This window comes from Muntiacus reevesi, chromosome 1, assembly GCF_963930625.1.
Source record: "Muntiacus reevesi chromosome 1, mMunRee1.1, whole genome shotgun sequence".
Classification (NCBI taxonomy): Eukaryota; Metazoa; Chordata; class Mammalia; order Artiodactyla; family Cervidae; genus Muntiacus; species Muntiacus reevesi.
This window is the reverse complement of record NC_089249.1, coordinates 215,822,877-215,842,764: the sequence shown is the minus strand read 5'-3', so window position 1 is coordinate 215,842,764 and position 19,888 is coordinate 215,822,877. Positions and strand designations below refer to the sequence as shown.

General features: G+C 39.8%; 1 protein-coding gene across 2 annotated transcripts in view; it reads right to left on the bottom strand.

The window, feature by feature from the left end:
• The window catches only part of FAF2 (Fas associated factor family member 2), a 61,389-nt gene extending 41,704 nt beyond the window's left edge, over positions 1–19,685 (bottom strand). For both annotated transcript variants that reach the window (XM_065918236.1, XM_065918237.1), the window contains exon 1: positions 19,581–19,685. In XM_065918236.1, the coding sequence (XP_065774308.1) occupies positions 19,581–19,643 (63 nt within the window). In that variant the 5' untranslated portion in view covers positions 19,644–19,685. The remainder of the gene's footprint in view (positions 1–19,580) is intronic.
• Positions 19,686–19,888: the final 203 nt, after the last annotated feature.

Below are 19,888 nucleotides of genomic sequence, written 5' to 3'. Positions count from 1 at the left end.
AGCTCCAATTCTGACACCTGATGCAAACTGCTGATTCACTGGGAAAGACTGTGATGCTGGGAAAGAATGAAGGCAAAAGGAGATAAAGGGGCAGCAGAGGATGACATTGCTGGATAGCATCAGTGACTCAATGCACATGAGTTTAAGTAAACTCTGGGAAATGGTGGAGGACAGGGGAGCCTGTTGTGCTACAATCTGTGGGGTTGCAAAGAGCTGGACATGACATATGGACTGAACAACAACATTCAACTCCAACAGGAATTTATAAACATTAATACATATACACATGCATACACATGGAAAAAAAAATTCCCCAGATACTTAGCACGAAAACATTTTTTCTTCTAAATTTATTCCAAGAAACTGATACTCTCATGAAATAAGAGTTTAAAGACACACATATACAACTGGAAGCATTAACATCAAATCTTCAGTTTTATTACTTATTTTTTGCTATTCATTTTAAGAAAAAATGTAATATGGACAAATGGCCACTAAGATTTCCTCAATATATTAAAAGACCATCAACTGGCCCAAAAGAAAATTGACAAAATTAATCTTTACCAATATTCACCTCAAAGACAGGCAGGGTTTCCCCAGTGGCACAGCAGTAAAAAGTTGCCTACAATGCTAGAGACGAGTTTGATCCCTGGGTGGGGAAGATCCCCTGGCGAAGAAAACGGCAACCTACTTCAGTATTCTTGCCCTGGAGAGAGGAGCCTGCAGGGTTATAGTCCATGGGATTGTAGAATCAGACACGACTGAGCACACACGCGTGCGCGCGCGCACACACACAAATTTGCTTCTAAAAGAATATCTGCAGTACAGATAATTTGAATTTATACTGCTCTGCCAATTACACAAATGCTATTCCTGAAAACACTTAGAGGAATGTATAAACAAACACTGATGGACAGCTCATTCTGAAGAAACAACCCCAAACTTGAATCAACTTGATCACAAATGCCTGTAATTATTAAATAAAGATGTAACAAACAAAAGGCCAACAAGAACTACTGAATCAGTCTGTCCAAAAGCTTACAAGACAATAATTGTGTTCTTGAATAACAACACTCAACAACACAAAGATGTTAATCACATCCCCTCAAATTCCTTTATAAATTTAATAAAATTTCAATTTTATGAAGCTGACTATAAAGTTCGTTTGGAATAGTAGGTAAACAAGAAAATCTGTGAAAATCCTGAAAAAGAGCAAGAAAGAGACCACCTCTTCAGATTAAAATATATTATCTGTCGTTGTTCAGTCGCTCAGTCATGTCTGACTCTGTGACCCTATGAAATGCAGCATACCAGGCTTCCCTGTCCTCCACTATCTCCCTGGGTTTGCTCGATACAATTATGAGTAGTATGTGTAAGATGAATGGAACAGAAAAGAGAGTTAAGGAACTGACTTAACTGCATACAGAATTTTGTACTGAGAAAAGTATTTCAAAACAAAGAGCAAAAGAAAGTTAAAAAACAAAAACAAAGAAAACCCCTTGTAGACCCTATTTCTTTGCTTAATGTTCACAGGAAAACTGTACAGGAAGTATGGAGAGCTCCTACACTCCCTTCCCGACACCCACTTCCCTGTCACTGACGTCTTGCAGTGTTGTGCACATTACAACTGCGTCACTATTAACTAAAGCCCACAGTTTACATTAGGGTTCACCCTTTGTCGTACACTCTGTGGGTCTTGTGAAATACATAATGTCATGTATCTATCATCATGGTGCCATAAAGAAGAGTTCCACTGCCCTGAAAGTTCCATGCTCCATTTGTTCTCTCCCCTCTAACCCCCATCCCTGGCAACCACTGATCTTTATACTACCTCTATAGTTTTGCCTTTTTCAGAAAGGTATATAGTTGGAGTCAGGTTTTTTCTGACTGGAAACCAGTCAGACTGGTTTCTTTCACTTAGCAATATTCATCTAAGGTTCCTCTGTGTCTTTTCATGACTTGAGAACTCATTTCCCCCCCACCCCCACGGAATAATATTCTATTGTACGAATGTACCAGTTTGTTTATTCATTTATATATTGAAGGACACCTTTGTTTCTTTCACCTTTTTGGCAACTGTGAATAAGGCTGCTATAAACATCTGTGTGCAGGTGTCTGTGTGGACATAAGGTTTTTTTATTTTACTTGTATATACTTTAGTTAAATATTGCTGGATCATATGGTTAAGACTATGTTTACTTCTTATTTTTTGGCTGTACAGCTTGTGGGATCCTCATTCCCTGACCAGGTACTGAAGCCAGGCTGTTGGCAGTGAGAGCTGAGAGTCCTAACCACTATATCAACAGGGAATTCCCTAAGACTATGTTTACTTTTTTAAGAAACTGTGTAACTGTTCCAAAGTAGCTGTACTATTTTGTATTCTCACTAGTAATGGATGAGTTTCTGTTGTTCCATATCCTTGCATTTGATGTTTTAGGTTTTAACCATTCTAACAGTTTATGGGGGTTATCTCATTGTTTTAGTTTGCAATTCCTTAAATGATACTTGATGTTCAGCATCTTTTCATGTTTCTTTATCATCTCCTGTATATTTCTTCAGTGGTGCGGTATCAGTTCAGATCTTCTGCCCACTTTTTAACTGAGTTGCTTCTTTACTGCTCAATTTTAAGAGCCTAACCATACGTTTAGGAGAAAACACAAGTGAATTCTTCTATTGCCTAAGTGTGGGGAAGTCTTTAACCATGACTCAAAATTCGTAAGCAATAAAGGAAAAGATTTTGCATTACACAAATAAAATTCTGAGTGTGTAAAAAAAACACAAAAACCCACAACATGAGTGTGGACAAAAAAACAGCATCATACAAAATGAAAAGAGCTGAGAATGACATCTGCAACTTATTTAACAGACGAAGAGTTAATATCCTTAATGTATACATTTAAAAAAAAAAATACAGAAGAAGAAGGATGGGACTTCTCTGGTGATCCAGTGATTGGGGCTCTGTGCTTCCACTGCAGGGGGAATGGGTTCAATCCCTGGTCAGGGAACTGGGATCCCACATACTTCAAAGTGAGGCCAAAAAAGAAAAAAAAAAACAAAAACAAAACAGAAAAGGATAACTTGCTACAAGAGTGGGTAAGTGGACTATTCATAGAAAGATAAACTCAAATGGTCCTTAAAAATATAAAAGCTCATCAACCTCACTTATAAAGGAAAAGTAGATTAAAAACTACACTAAATTTGACAACATCCTCTTGTTAGTGAGGTTGTTGGGGCCCTCAAACATGGCTAGTGGGAACATAAAATGGTACAGTCCTCAGACGGAAAATTTGGCAATATCTAGCAATATTACATATTTATATGTATATATATGCATTTAACCCTTTGACCCAGAAACACTAGCAAAAAATAAAATGTTAGTGCACAAGGCTACTTACCACTATGTTATTTATTATAGCAAATGATGAGAAATAACCCAAATATCCATCAGTAGGGGGCTAAATTATGGTATGTATAAAATAGAGTATTACACAGCTGTAAATATCAAAGAGAGAATTTCCTACATTGCCATGCAGTGATCACAAGAAAATAATAAGTATAAAGGGCAGGTGGAGAAAATTGTGCAATAAACATCACCATTTATCTTTTTTAAAAGGGGAGAGTCACAAATATATTTACTTAATACTTATATTTTTAAATGAAAGAGTTCTTTATTTTTTTTAATTCTAAGCTTATATAGGAGTAGGAGAAGGCAGGGAACAGAACAGAGTATAAGGGAGAGTAATAGGAGTTAGATTTCTTTAAATATATTGCTACACGTAGATTTGACTTTGGAATCATATAACTGTTTTATAAAACAAAATTTAAAAAACAGCAGCAGCAACAATCCCTAAACATCACAAGTAAAAATCAATGTAGAGACAGAAGCATAACAACTCAAAACTATCCCACATGACCTGAAAACACAGTAAAATTGGCTTCCCTGGTGGCCCAGTGGTAAACAATCTGCCTGCCAATTCAGGAGATGCTGGTTCAATCCCTGGGTCAGGAAGATCCCTTAGAGGAGGAAACTGCAACCTACTCCAGTACTCTTACCTGGAAAATTCCATGGACAGAGGAGCCTGGCGAGTGGGCTACACTGACAGAGGAGTCAGTTGCATGTGCATGCTCGGTTATGTCTGTCTCGTTGCAGACATAACGAGATGGACATAACTGAGCATGCACACGCAACTGACTATACATTCTACAATAAAAAGGCTTAAATTGTTTTAAATAATCATACTGTTGTTACTAGTAAGGGTATTATTTTGAGACACTTAAAGTGATGACTGTGATAAAGCAAATGAATCATCATGTTAACCTCACTAAGAACCACATTTTTTGGTATAGAGAAAGGAGAGGTGAAACATAGTGCAGAATTTTAACTAGCAGTCCTGAATTTGAATTGGAAATATAAAACTGTTTCATCATGAATTAAATAAATACAATTATATGTGTGTGTATGTGTTATATATGCATTTCCTAGTTCTATTAACTAAAAAGTTCTAGGCCAACCCAAGAGCAATGAGCCAAGGCGCACACACATTTCCTGGAGAAATGGTTAATTCAAGATTTAGACAGAAAATGCACAAGATGAGTCAAACATCTTACAACATCAGAAAGCTAAAAAGCTATCAAAGGCTACTGGTGCCATGAGAGTATAATAAAAGTCTTTAGGAACAAAAACACAAGGCTCTTACAAACTCAAAAGGGAAATATTTTTCTGTGATTCTGAAAAAATAAAATTGTGTATCTATTAGGTTTTCCTTAAAAAAAAAAAAGTCATCAGAAACCAACCTAAGAAGACTCACAATTGTCAAAGATGGCTCAATCTAAGCATCAATAAGCACAATGGCATGAAATGTACAACATTAAATATGTTTACATCCGTGACTTCATTGCAAATTTTAAAAATTTACAATTCAAATTTTAAAAATCTGGCTGGTTACTTTCTAGGATGCTGGGAATCAACCCATTATTTAAACAGTAATAACTGAAAGGATTAAATGTTTATCTTGCCTTTATTATACATACTGTGTCTGTGCCTAGTCATATCTGACTCTGCAATCCCATGGACTGTAGTCTATTAGGCTCCTCTGTCTCTTGGATTCTCCAGGCAAGAATATTGGAGCCCGTTGCCATTTCCTCCTCCAGGAGATCTTCCCAACCCAGGGTTTGAACCCAGGTCTCCCACACTGCAGGGAGATTGTTCACCAGCTGAGCTACCAGGGAGGCCCTATACATACTGTAACTTAGTGTAACTAAATAGGTGAGTGAACATACATCTTTACAGAAGACTCCCTATTAACAAAGAAAGAAAGAATCAAAATGTCATCATATTGCATGTGAAAAGACTAGGTAAAAGCTAATGAAACACAATGTATTAATATTAAACTTACAGAAAATGTATCCAAGGATACTAAAACTATAAGCTAAATTTGAATTTTCAAGTGAAAAAACTTCACAAAGTTTAATTAACACTTTTAATTCCCAAATAAGAGTTAATTCTGTATATGTGAAAAATACCAGACAAGTCTTCTGTTTAAAATACTTTCTGTATGTATTCTTTTTGAAGAGGACTTGCACTCCTTCAAGTATATGTTAAGCTACTTGATAAGTGTTTATCTTCTAATTCCAATTTTTAGAAAGGAATCTACTCTTTTGTCAAATATTCCCTGGAAAAATACAGAAATGTAAAAAAAAAAAAACCGTGCAAAACTGAACAATCTCCCAAACAGCCTCTTTTTGGATAGAGCCCTAGTGTTTATCAGGTACTTTACATGCACTATCTCATATAACCCTTTAAGAACCCAAGACACCCTTTCATGATAAAAATTTAACTCGAAATAGAAGGGAACTTTCTCACCCTGATCCAAGAAACATCCACAGCTGACACAGACACAGAGAACAGACTTATGGACAAGGTGGGCGAGAGGGGAGGAGGAAAGAGAAGGTGGACTGTATGGAGACAGTAACATGGAAACACGTATCACCATATGCAAAGACAGCCAATGGGAACTCAAACCAGGTCTCTGTAACAACCTGGAAGGGTGGGGTGGGGAGGGAGTGGGAGAGAGGTTCAAAATGCAGGGGACATAGGTATACCTATAGCTGATTCATGTTGATGTTTCGCAGAAACCAAAATAATACTATAAAGCAATCATCCTTCAGTTAAAAATAAATAAATTAAAAAAAATACAGCTAGTATAATAATGGTCAAAGACTAAATGATTTCATCCTAAGATTGTGACAAGACAAAGATGTTTGCTCTGACCATTTTTATTCTACATTATATTAAAACATTTAAGCAAGAAGGGGGGGAAAGGCACCCGGATTGGAAAATAAGAAGTAAAACTATTCACAGATAACATAATCTTATATATAGAAAAAACTAAAAAATTTTTTAAAAAAATGAATAGAGAACTAAAAATGACTTCAACCAAGTTGAACAACACAAAATCAGTACACAAAAATCAGTTATATTTCTGTATTTCTATACACTAGTAATGACCCTGAAAATAAAATTAAGAGAACATTTCCTTTCCCAGTATCATTAAAAAGAATAAAATATGTAGGAATAAATTTAATAAAAAGAAGTGCAAGATTTGTACACAGAAAACTACAAAACATCGAGAGAAACTAAAGATGACTTAAATAAATGGAAAGACTCATATTCCTGGACTGAAAGATTTAGTATTAAAATAGCAATGCTCCCCATATTGATCTAGAGTAAACAGCAATTCCTATCAAAGCCCCAGCTGGTAATTCCTATCAAAGTCCCAGCCACCTTTTTTGCAGAAATTGACACAAGTGATGCTACAATTTATTTGGAAATGAAAAGGATCCAGAATAGCTAAAACACTTCTGAAAAACAACAATGTTGGAGGACTCCTACTTTCTGACTTCCACTTATTACACAACTGCAATAGTCAAAGACAGTGTAGTAACAGCATAAGGATAGATATAGACCAATGGAATAGAAATCAGAGTCCAGAAATAAATTCTTAGTTATGGTCAACTGATTTTAAACAAGGGTTCCAAGCTTATTCAATAGAGAAAGAATAATATTTTCAAGAAATGGTGTTGGGAAAACTGGATATCCACATCCAAAAGAATGAAGTTAGACCCCTATCTAAAATCCATTAACTAAAAATGAATCAGACCTTATACATAAGAGCTAAAACTACAAAAGTCTTAGAAGAAAACAGGTGAAAATCTTTGTAGCCCTGGATTACACCATGGTTGCTTAGATATGACTGCCAAAGGACAAGCAACAAAAGATAAAGCAAGTAAACTGGACTTCATCAAATTAAAAAACTTCCAAGACACCACTAACTGAAAAGACAACTCAGAGAATGAGTGTAAATATTTTGCCAATGATATATCTGAAAAGGACTTGTACTCAGGATACATAAAGAATACTTACTACTCAACAACAAGAGAAATAGCCCAATTAAAAAATGGGCAAAGGACAGAAATAAACCCACTCACCTACAGTCAATTAATGACAAAGGAGGTAAAAATATGTAACAGAGAAAAGACACCCTTCAACAAGTGGTACTGGAAAAGCTGGACAGTACAATGAAATGAGAAACACTCCTTCACACCATACACAAAAATAAAAATGGCTTAAAGACCTAAATATGACACATCAAGCCATAAAATTGCTAGAAGAGAACAAAGGCAAAAATATTTGGACATAAATCATAGCAATGTTTTCTTAGATCAGTCTTCCAAGGCAAAAGAAACAAAAGCAAAAATAAACAAATGGGACCTAATCAAAGGCGAAGGCTTTTGTACAGCAAAAGAAAACATCAAAAAAGAAAAAAAAAGCAACCTAAAGGAATGGCAGAAAATATTTGCAAATGATGCAACCAACAAAGGTTTAATATCCAAAATATTACAAACATCTCATACAACTCACCATCAAAAAAACCCCAAATAATGGAATCAAAATATGGGCAGAAGACTGAAACAGACATTTCTCCAGAGACACACAGATGGCCAATAGGCACATGAAAAGATGATCAACATCACTAGCTATTAGAGAAATGCAAAGTCTAAACCACAATGAGTTATCACTTCACACCTCTCAGAATGGCTATCATAAAAACACCACAAATAACAAATGCTGGCAAGGATATAGAGAAAAGGGTAAACTTGTACACCATTGGTGGGAATGTAAATTGGTGTAGCCACTGTGTAAAACAGTATGGAGGTTTCTCAAAAAACTAAAAACAAAACTACAATATGACCCAGCAATTCCACTCCTGGTTATATACCTGAAAAACACAAAACAAGAAAAAGTCAAAATCTGGACTCCCCTGGTGGTCCAGTGGTAAAGAATCCACCTACCAATGCAGGTTTGATCCCTGGTCCTGGAAGATTCCACATGCTGCGGGGCAACTAAGCTCATGTGTCATAATTACTGAGCCCAAACACCCTAAAGTCTGTGCTCTGCAACAAGATAAGCCACGGCAATGAGAAGCGACTACACTGCAACCAGACAGTAGACCCTTAGTTGCTTGGCAGCTAGGGAAAGCCCGGTGCAGCAACTAAGACTCAACACAATAAAAATAATTAATTAATTTAAAAATTTTGATCTATTAAAAAAGGTTAAAGATAAATAAATAAATAAGGTGACACTTTGCCATTTGCAGCAACATGGAGAAGCTGGGAGGGTATTATGTTAAGCTAAGTAAGTCAAAGAGAGAAAGACAAATACTATACAGTATCACTTACATGTGGAATCGAAAAAATACTATAAACTAGTGAATATAACACAAAAAGCAGCAGACTCACAGATACAGAGAGAAAACTAGTGACTACTGGTGGGGAGAAGGAAGATGGGAGGAACGATATAAGGACAGGGGATTAAGAAGTACAAAAAAACTGTGCAAAATAAACTACAAGGACATACCATACAACACAGGGAATAAAGCCAATATTTTATAATAGCTATTAAATGGAGTATAACTTTTAAAATTTGCAAATCACTATATTGAATACCTGTAGCTTATATAATATTGTACACCAACTACACTTCAGCTACAGTGTGTACACACACATACACACATATGTACAATGAAATATTACTCAGCCATAAAAAAGAATGAAATATTGCTATCTACAGCAACATGGATGGGCCTGGAAAATATCATACCAAGTAAGACAGAAAATCAATCTGATTTCGGTATTGACCATCCGGTGATGTCCATGTGTAGAGTCTTGTGTTGTTGGAAGAGGGTGTTTGCTATGACCAGTGCCTTCTCTTGGCAAAACTCTATTAGCCTTTGCCCTGCTTCATTCTGTACTCCAAGGTCAAATTTGCCTGTTACTCCAGATGTTTCTTGACTTCCTACTTTTGCATTCCAGTCCCCTATAACGAAAAGGAATCTCTTTTGGGTGTTAGTTCTAGAAGGTCTCGTAGGTCTTCATAGAACTGTTCAACTTCAGCTTCTTCAGCATTACTGGTCGGGGCATAAACTTGGATTACCATGATATTGTATGGTTTGTCTTGGAAACAACAGAGATCATTCTGTCCTTTTTGAGATTGCATCCAAGTACTGCATTTTGAACTATGCTATGAGGGCTACTCCATTTCTTCTAAGGGATTATTGCCCACAGTAGTAGATATAATGGTCGTCTGAGTTAAATTCACCCATTCCAGTCCATTTTCATTCGCTGATTCCTAAAATATTGACGTTCATGCTTGCCATCTCCTATTTGACCACTTCCAATTTGCCTTGATTCATGGACCTAACATTCCAGGTTCCTATGCAATACTGCTCTTTATAGCATTGAATCTTGCTTCCATCACCAGTCACATCCACAACTGGATGCTGTTTTTGCTTCGGCTCCATTCCTTCATTCTTTCTGGAGTTATTTCTCCACTGATCTCCAGTAGCATATTGGGCACCTACCGACCTGGGGAGTTCATCTTTCAGTATCCTATCTTTTTGCCTTTTCATACTGTTCATGGAGTTCTTAAGGCAGGAATACTGAAGTGGTTTGCTATTCCCTGCTCCAGTGGGCCACATTTTGTCAGAACTCTCCATCAAGACCCATCCATCTTAGGTGGCCCTACATGGCATGGCTTAGTTTCACTGAGTTAGACAAGGCTATGGTCCATGTGATTAGATAGTTTTCTGTGATTGTGGTTTCCAGTCTGTCTGCCCTCTGATGGAGGATAAGAGGCTTATGGAAGCTTCCTGATGGGAGAGACTGACTGAGGGGGAAACTGGGTCTTAGTTCTAATGGGCGCTCAGTAAATCTTTAATCTAATTTTCTGTTGATGGCTGGAGCTATATTCCCTCCCTGCTATTTACCTGGGGCCAAACTATAGTGGAGGTAATGAAGGTAATGAGGACCTCCCTCAAAAGATCCCATGCATGTACTGCTACACTCAATGCTCCCAACCCTGCAGCAGGCCACCACCGACCCACACCTCCGCCGGAAACCCGCAGGCAAGTCCAAGACAGTCTCCTGTGGGGTCACTGCTCCTTTCTCCTGGGTCCCGGTGCACAAGGTTCTGTTTACCCTCCAACAGTCTATTTCCCAGTCCTGTGTAAGTTCTGGTAGCTCTATGGTGGGATTAATAGTGACCTCCTCCAAGAGGACTTATGCCATACCCACACCCAGACCCCTTTCCCTGCGGCAGTCCACTGCTGACCCATCCCTCCACAGGAGATGCTCAAACACAGTTCTATCTCAGTCTCTGTGGGGTCCTTGGGACCTGGTGCGCACAAAGTTTATTTGAGCCATCTAGGAGTCTCTGGCGGGAATGGGACTTGATTCTAAACATGAATTCATCCCTCCTACCATCTTGCTGGGGCTTCTCTTTTGCCCTTGGGTGTGGGGTATCTCCTCACAGCCACTCCAGTGCCTACCATCTTACTGGGGTTTCTCTGACCTTGGACATGGGGTATCTCCACATGGCCGGAAGGACTGATCATTGAAAGGACTGATCACTGATTACTGTTCATTGGAAGGACTGATGTTGAAGCTGAAACTCCAACACTTTGGCCACCTGATGCGAAGAACTGACTCATTTGAAAAGATCCTGATGCTAGGCAAGATTGAAGGCGGGAGGAGAAAGGGACGACCGAGGATGAGATGGTTGGATGGTATCACCGATTCAATGGACAGGAGTTTGGGTAAACTCCGGGAATTGGTGATGGGTCTCGCTCTCTCTCCCGCGTGCGTATGCTCTTTCTCTCTCCCCTGCATGCGTAAGCTCTTTCTCTCTACCCACACCCCCCCCACCCCGCGTTGGCATGCTCCTCCACCCTACTCTCTTCTTCAAGGATGGATTCTCCTGCTATCTTCTAAATAAAATAGAGCTGTAACACTGATTTGTCTAAGAGCTATGACACGGTTTGTCCAAGACCCAAGAGCTGTGACGCACCGAGGGCTTTAATGTCCACCGCTCCAAATCATTGTTGTGACGAGGCAAGAACCGAGGAGCACACACCCACCTGACACCGTGCCTCGGGTTTATCCTGACTGAGACAACCTCTGCGCGGAGCAGGCCAAGCGCAGCAGGAGCACACATCCGCCTGACATCTCTGGCGCCGTGCCTTGGGTTTAACCTGGCTGAGACAACCTCTGCGCAGAGGAGGCCAAGCGCAGCAGGAGCCCAACTCAGCGACACTCCCGCGGTAGAAGCGGAACACGAAGAAAACCCAGAGCAAGGGAAGTGACAAGAGGCCCATCGCGCTGGAAACCAGGACAGCGAAAAATGAACTCAGCTGAAAGCTCACGCGGCTCAGCCTCAGATTCCAGAAGACCTCTGGTTAAGGTAGGCGGTCCTCGCTCCTACGGCTGGAGGGATATGCCTAACAAAATCTTAATTTCTTTACAATCTCTCATTTCTCGTTTCCTTGAACACCCCGCGAACAGTGGGTGCAATTGAGGGACTCTGGAGAGGCTACTCTTCGGTATGTCCCAGAGGCACTGTCTGCTGGGGCCCAGTAGCTGTTACCCAAGCCTGTGGGGGTTCTTCTGTCCTTACTCTTCTCTGTGCCAAGAATCAGGCCAATGGAAACTGTGAGCACTGGTCAGATATCTAGCAAATTTTCTGACAGGCTATGAAGGGGATTCCTTGGCACATTTTTCCCACTGCTTTTTCCTCCTGTCCTTCAGCTCTATCCCGGGACTCAAGCCGAGCCAAAAAGTAAGAGGTGGATTTGTTAGGATTCAGAGAGAAGCCATGCTTCAGGGTGTGGGCTACAGTCGATGGCAAGGGCTCAGGCCACCGAATGTGGTCCGGATAGGTTTTGCGAGTGAATTCATATGCTAATGAGCGGGAGGATCATCCCAGCCATTGAGGAGCCACCCACTCCTCCCCTTATTGACAGTGCCTAGGGCTTCCCTGGTGGTTCAGAGGGTAAAGCAGGCGGGAGATGCGGGTTTGATCCCTGGGTCGGGAAGATCCCCTGGAGAAAGAAATGGCAACCCACTCCAGTTCTTGCCTGGAGAACCCCATGGACAGAGGAGCCTGGTAAGCTACAGTCCATGGGGTCACAAAGAGTCGGACACAACTGAGCGATTCCACTTTCACTCACTAGGGAGGCCTGGCATGCTACAGTGCATGGGGTCACAAAGAGTCAGACACGGCTGAGTGACTGAACTGAACTGAAGACAGAAAAAGATAAATATCATATCCCTTATCTATGGTATCTAAAAATAATACAAATGAATCTAGATACAAAACAGAAACAGACTCATGGTTACCAAAAAGGAAGGAAATAAGAGGAGAGATGAGGGATAAATTAGGAGGAGAATGGAATTAAAAGCTACAAACTACCATACATAAAACAGACAAGCAACAAGGATTTACTGCGTTAACACACAGAACAAAATTCAGTATCTTTTTTGTTTAGTTGCTAAGTCCTGTCCGACTCTTTCACGACCACATGAACTGCAGTCCACCAGGCTCCTCTGTCCATGGAATTCTCCAGGCAAGAATACTGGAGTGGGTAACTATTTCCTTCTCCAGGGATCTTCCTGACCCAGGGATGGAACCTGGGTCTCCTGCATTGCAGGCAGATTCCTTACCATCTGAGCCACCGGGGAAGCCCTAAATGGCCAATAAGCTTAAGAAAAGATGCTCATCATTTTTTAAGTCATTCAGTTCAGTCAGTTCAGTTCAGTCGCTCAGTCGTGTCCGACTCTTTGCAACCCCATGAATCGCAGCACGCCAAATGCAAATCAAAACAACGAGATAACGACTCACACTTTTAGGAAGGTTTCAAAGATGAATGCTTAACAAGTGTTAGTAAGGATGTGGAGAAACAAGAACCTTCACATACTATTGCTAGGGAAAATGGTATAACTGCTTTGAAAAAAGTCTGGCAATTTCTCAAAAAGTTAAAGTTACCATGTGACCCAGCAATTCTACTCCTAGTTGAAATGAAAACATGTCCCAATAAAAATTGGTATGCAAATTCGCAGCAGCATTTATAAGCTGAAAAGTGAAAACAATACAAACGGCCATCAACTGAAGAATGGATAAACAAAGTGTGGTTTATCCACACGATGAATTACTGGCCATGAAAAAAAAAATGAAGTAGTGATACAGGCTACAATATGGATAAATGTTGACAACATTACGCTAAATGAAAGAAGTGAGGCACAAGAGGCTGTGTAGTGTACGATTCCATTAATACCAAATGCCCAGAACTGGCAAAATCCATAGAGACAGAATATAGATTAGTGGTTACCAGGAGTTAGAAGGAAAGAATGGGGAGTGACTGCTAATGGGTTTCTTTCTGAGGTGACAGAAATGCTCTGGAAGTAAACAGTGGTAATGACTGCACAACTCTGTAAATATACTAAAACCATTGAACTGTATACTTTATAAGGATTAATTTATGATATGTGAATTATATCTCAATAAAACTGCTATTAAAAGAGCCCAAGACATAAAACTACAAAATTATCAGTTAGAAAACTAGTAATGATCAGAAAACATGATAAGAAACTGGAGAGAAGATAAAGTTAAAAAAAAATCTAGATAAATATACAAAATCCCAGTGTTTCTATTGGTAACCACTTAGAAATAAACAGGTATCCCATTCACAGGGTGACCAAAACTACAGAATACCTAGGAATAAGTTTAATAAGGAACATACAAAAATCTAAAAGAAAGTTACCAAAGATATTTTAAAGGACATGTGACATCTGAATAAAGAAATGTACATGTTCCTGAACTTCAACCAGTCCCAAATTAATATATTTAGCAATTTCTGTAATTCCATGGCTGCACAAAATGATTTTTAAATGTACATGAAAGAACTTGCAAGATTACCAATAATTTAAAAAAATAATAGGCAAAGAGTCCTGTCCTCTCAGATATTAAAACTTGACATAAAGCTGGTATTATTAATTCAGTAATGCTACTAGCAAATAGGTTATCGAGAAGAATGATAAAGAGGACTACTCAAATCAGTTGGGGGAAGATCTGACTATTTAGCTAAACTACAGTCTTTACTGGAAAAATGTGAAGTTGGTTTCTCATGTCATATATACAGAAATTAATTCCATATGGATTAAAGACCTGATTTTAAAAATAACTCTGTAAAGTATTTTGAAAACAAGAGAAAACATTTGTATAACCTCATTAAGTGGAAGGCATTCTTACACAAAATAGACAATCAAAAGGCCAGAAAGAACAAAAAGGCAATCAGACGACAATTTTAAACAACATTTGTTTAGTGGAGATAAAAGCAAAGATAAATGATGTCATGAAAGAAAATATTTGCTATACATGTCCAGTATAAAGAACTTGTACAAACTGATAAGAAAATGTCAAATAATCCAAAAGAAAGTGAACAAAGGATAAACAGGGAATCTATATAACTAACCATAAATAGCCAAAAGAACTTCAATCTCAGCCACAATCAGGAGTTTATAAAACAGTGAAATTGAAAATTGGCACATTTTATTTGGCCACCAGAAAACTAACTTCCATATAACATGGGACACACGCATTCTATTTTTTAAAAACAAAGGCCGATAAGCCAATCCGTCACTCTTATGTCCCTACTCTTTCCCGTTTGAAATAGCTTAAAACAAGTGTTTGCATTAGCTGTTCAAACTCAAGTGACTGCAAAACAAAAATCAAGAATTATAACTACCACTATCACTAGAAATGCAAATTGAGATAAGGACTCTGAAAATTTAATCAGATTGACAAAAACTGAAAAGATACCATCCAATGCTGGCAAGGATGTGGAGAAACAGGTCATCTCACATCCTCTCGGTGAGACTGTGGGCTGCCAAAACTTCCTGGAAAGTAGTCTAGCACATATTTAGGATTCTGTTTAGAATTAAAAGCCCTGTTATATCAGCTATATCCCTGAGATCCATCCTTAAATTCCCTGAGCACTTCCTTCACTTTCATGTTCTAACTGAAGCTTGGCTTTTCCCTGAAAATACTCCCTCTGAAGCCCTCTCTCCCATTTTCTCTCTCATACCTGTGGGTATGGAAGTGAGAGAATGGTGCTCCTTGTTCACTTCCACTTTGGGGGATTCTTCTTCCCTTCTCTTAAAAAGTCCACATCGTCATGTAGAGGAGATTAAGAGAATTCATATTAGCGATGATTTCCAGGATTAGAATCACACTCCTGGACTTTCTTAAAAGTGCCCCATACTATTTCTACTGGCTCTACTCACTCACCTGTAATTGAAAACAAAATCAACACCTAAAGCCAGAGAGGTAGTGTTAGGTGACAGGAAAGAGAACCAGACTTCTGGATTCTAAGCTCATTGCTAACCTTAGGTAAACTATCTCCTGATCCTAGTTTACTCACCAACACCAGAACCTACACCTTGCTTATTGGGAGGACTTAATGGTACAACGCCTCTAGAGCACTTTGGATAAAGTAAATGTTCAATAAGTGTATGTGTGTGTGTTAGTCACTCAAGTCTGCCGTGTCTGACTCTGACCCTATGGACTGCAGCCTGCCAGGGTGCTCTGTCCATGGTATTTTCCAGGCAAGGATACTGGAGTGGGTTGCCATTTCCTTCTCCAGGTGATCTTTCCAACTCAGGGATCAAACCTGGGTCTCCTGCATTGCAGACAGATTCTTTACCATCTGAGCCACCAGGGAAGCCCAATAAGTGTTTAAACAACATAAAAATAAAAACACCTTCAAATCTCAAATTTCATACTCCTGTACAAGAAGAAAAGAACTCTTCCTCTCCTGGCCATGCATAGCTCCTTTAGTCCCTTCTCTTCGCCCATGTCATTCTTCTCCAGGTGTTCAAACAACAACCTAGAGGCAGTATACCGGGAAGTCTGCTATACTTGGAACTTTGGAAAAATGGACTTCAATACACATGACCTTCCCCATATTTGCATTAGCTCCTCTAAAAACCCATTATTTCAAAAAAAAAAAAAAAAAAAAAAAAACAAACCCATTATTTCCCATTTGAAGCAGCCTAAAATAAATATGGCATCAGTTATTCATATTCAACTAGATCCAAAATAAAGAGAAGTAAATAACTAGAAAAATCTTAAAAGACATAAGATGGACTCAGAACCTGCTATATATACCCTAAGGAGTTCGAATCAAATCACATGTCACAAAAAAGGTGAAACAGAAGAAACCTGAGATTTCCAAAACATTTCACTTTTTGCTAATTTCAATATACAAAATAAAGCAACAAATTAAAAACTGACTCCTAGCAGTGTCGTCCTGTTCTGACCCCTGTGGAGAGTCCAAGCACATGCTCCATACTTTTAGTGAAGCAAGCTTGAAACCCAGTGTTACTTCACTCCAGAGTTAGAAAAAACCTTTGGTGGCTCCTCACGCCTACAGATTAAAGTTTAAACCACTGAACACTGCTCTGAAAGGCCTCCAAAATCTGGCTCTAATTTACCTTTCCAGTCTTATTTTCAACTTCCAATTCTCCAAATCCATCACAACAAACACATTCCACATTATTTCATAGCCATACCTCAGCTCTGAACATATTCCTGCCCACCTCCAGTTATTTCATTCCAAGGTGGCAAAGAACAGCGGAAGGAGACCAGTCTTTAAGTTCAGATCCAGACTCACTAGATTTCTAATTCTAATTCCATCCCCACTACTTAATAGCTTAATTATCTGGAGAAAATACTTCAATAGACCCATTTCCTTACCTAGGAGGCATACCTCCTGTGGCAAATTTACAAGGCTATTGTGAGAATTAAGCATAATGGTTATAAACTATCTAGCACCATGCCTGAGGCACAGGAGAAACTTAATGGTAACTGCTAAGCCATCTTCTTTACCCCTCCCACCTTCATCAGTACTACTATTCCCTAAATTTCCACAGCACTTGGTTTATACCACTATGTTTATTATACTTATGAGCACTAATATACTGAAAAATATCCATTAGTTATGTATATATCTGGCTTCTCCATGAGCTTATAGGCAAGATGGCTATGGGCATGGATTTCTAAATCCCTGTCACTTACTACTTCAGCAAGTCACCTGGCCCCATAGAACCTGTTTCTTCGTCAATAAACTGAATTGGGGTTAACACCTTACAGTGTTACAAAAAGGTTTAAAAGAGTTAATGTACATCAAATACCTGGTATAATGCTTAACACCTAGTAAATTTCAGAGTGTTAATGGTAATCCGGATAATGAACCTGATCCAAGCAACTGCTTAGAGAACACACAAATGTAAAATGTACTTGCCTTATTAAATAAAGCAATCAACACAATTCTAACCTGCTACTCACCTCTTACTGATAGAAATATCCAGTGAAGACAAAAACAGAGGTTTCCATGCACTTTATCTCAGAAATGCTACCACATATTCATGTTCTTCCAGGACCAGACTTAGTACTTCAAGACTTATGGTTCACATCACCTCATTACACTTTAAAACCATACGGGGGGCTTATCCCTCAAGAGTTGTAAGGAATAAAATGATCTGCCAAAAGTTAAACAAAACTCTGAAATTAGTGGTCTACCAGGAAGTGGAAGCAAGTTGTCCGCTCTTTATTCATTCTAATTCTAATCTGCTGTGTCATCAATTTCTCTACTCAGACCTCCAATCAAATGTCAACTACTTCTATGACAGTATTTTCCAATCTATATGCTTCCAACCCACTGCGTGATTTAAGAAAAAACACTTCAAAATTAACTGCAGTGAAATCAAAGAAACCACAGAAAAGCTAGAACTTACAAAAAGGAGAAAAAAAAACACAGCATTAGAGCACAAGCATTCCACTTTCAGTTGCACACTGCTACTTCCACGTGTTGCACAGTATCACCTCAAGAACTCAGGAAATGCTGAGGAAATTCAATGGACCTGGTTTTAAATCTGACACCATAACCAACGAGTTGTGTAAACTAGGCATGTTACTTCTTAAGCCTCATATCCCTCATCTTTAAAATAGAGATTGTAACCATATGAATCTCATAGGGCCATTGTATTAAATACAATTGTTGTATTAAACAATTAAACTGTTGTATAAAATACATTAGTATGCTAAGTGTTTTAGCAAAGTACTTACAACACCACACTCAATAAATGGTATTCTAACCATTTGGTGTTATTGCCTGAGCACTACAGTTCTTGGTAAATACCGCGGAATCAATGAATACTTAGCACAGTTTGTATTAGGAAATAAGTGTACCACTAACTTTAATTCTACCCTAAGTTAAATAAGGATTAACAGTTGCAATACTGTTTGAGAGAAGTTTACTGTTTATGAAGTCCTTTAAACATCCATAAACTCACTGTGATCTCCACAAAGTCCTTAGGGGGTAAACACTTAAGATATGTACTGTAGAAATAAACTGGTACCCACTAGGGTAACACAGACCCAAAGAAACCTAAGTTTCCTCCAACCGGATTCTCCAGCTCAGGGATAAGGTGCTTAGTGTCAAAAGTTTTTAACCTACACATCCACCAAAATGAGGCCAACTGCAGCAAGTGTACCATCCATCCTCCTCAAGCAGAGTAGTCAAGCCCGAGAGTCCAGGAATCAGCTCCAGGAAATAAACCCCGTCAGAAGGCACAGATGACATTTACAATGCCGCATCGTTTCAACACGAGGTGTCCTCCCACACCTTTAGGGTGGGGGCAGGAATGGCCCCCACCCTACCACAGCGCCCAACACAGGACCAGGCACCTAAAAAGCCCTCAGTAAATGTTTGTAGGAATGGCATGGGAAATTGGTGAAAGGCTCTAACGGAGACCCGAAATGAGGCCAACTCCACGGTGGGGATTAAGCATCTCAGCGGATCCAGAGTCGTGGGCGGAGAGGGTCCAACCGGTAACCTGGTTGGAAAGGATGGCTGAGGACGGGCACCGCTAAGGAGAACCTGGAGAGCTGACCCTCTGATGTGAGAGAGCGAGAGCCGGTCAGGCCGCAGCTATTCCTGGAAGGCCGGGGACAGACAGAGGTTCGGAGGCCGGGGGCACCTAGCCGGGCAGTTGGCGGCTGGGGGGGAGGGGGCCGTCTGCTGGTTTGAGAAGAATCTCGGGCCCAATCAGAGCAGGGTTCTGGGCTCCTCTAGGGACCCACTCCCTAGCCCGCGGCAACATTCGTTGCACCGAGTGCTCGCTGCTACCTGAAACTGCAGCAGCTTCTCTGTCTGCTCCTGGGTTAGATCCCGCTCCTCAGGCGCCGCCATTTTGCCGCCGCCTCTACGCTTCTGACCCGTCCGCACCGTCACCCGCCGGAAAGTGACCTCAGCAGCAACCACATCCGGTCTGAACGGCCGCCGGCGCGCAACTGCGTCTGCGCGTGCCGGCCCAACCCGGGGCATGGGGAGGGGTGGAAATGGTGACAATTTCCGCCGCCAGAGGGCGCCTTCTAGTGGGACGACCCCGAACACTTCCGAAAATAGTCGAGGAACTGCGTGGGCATGGAGCCCTT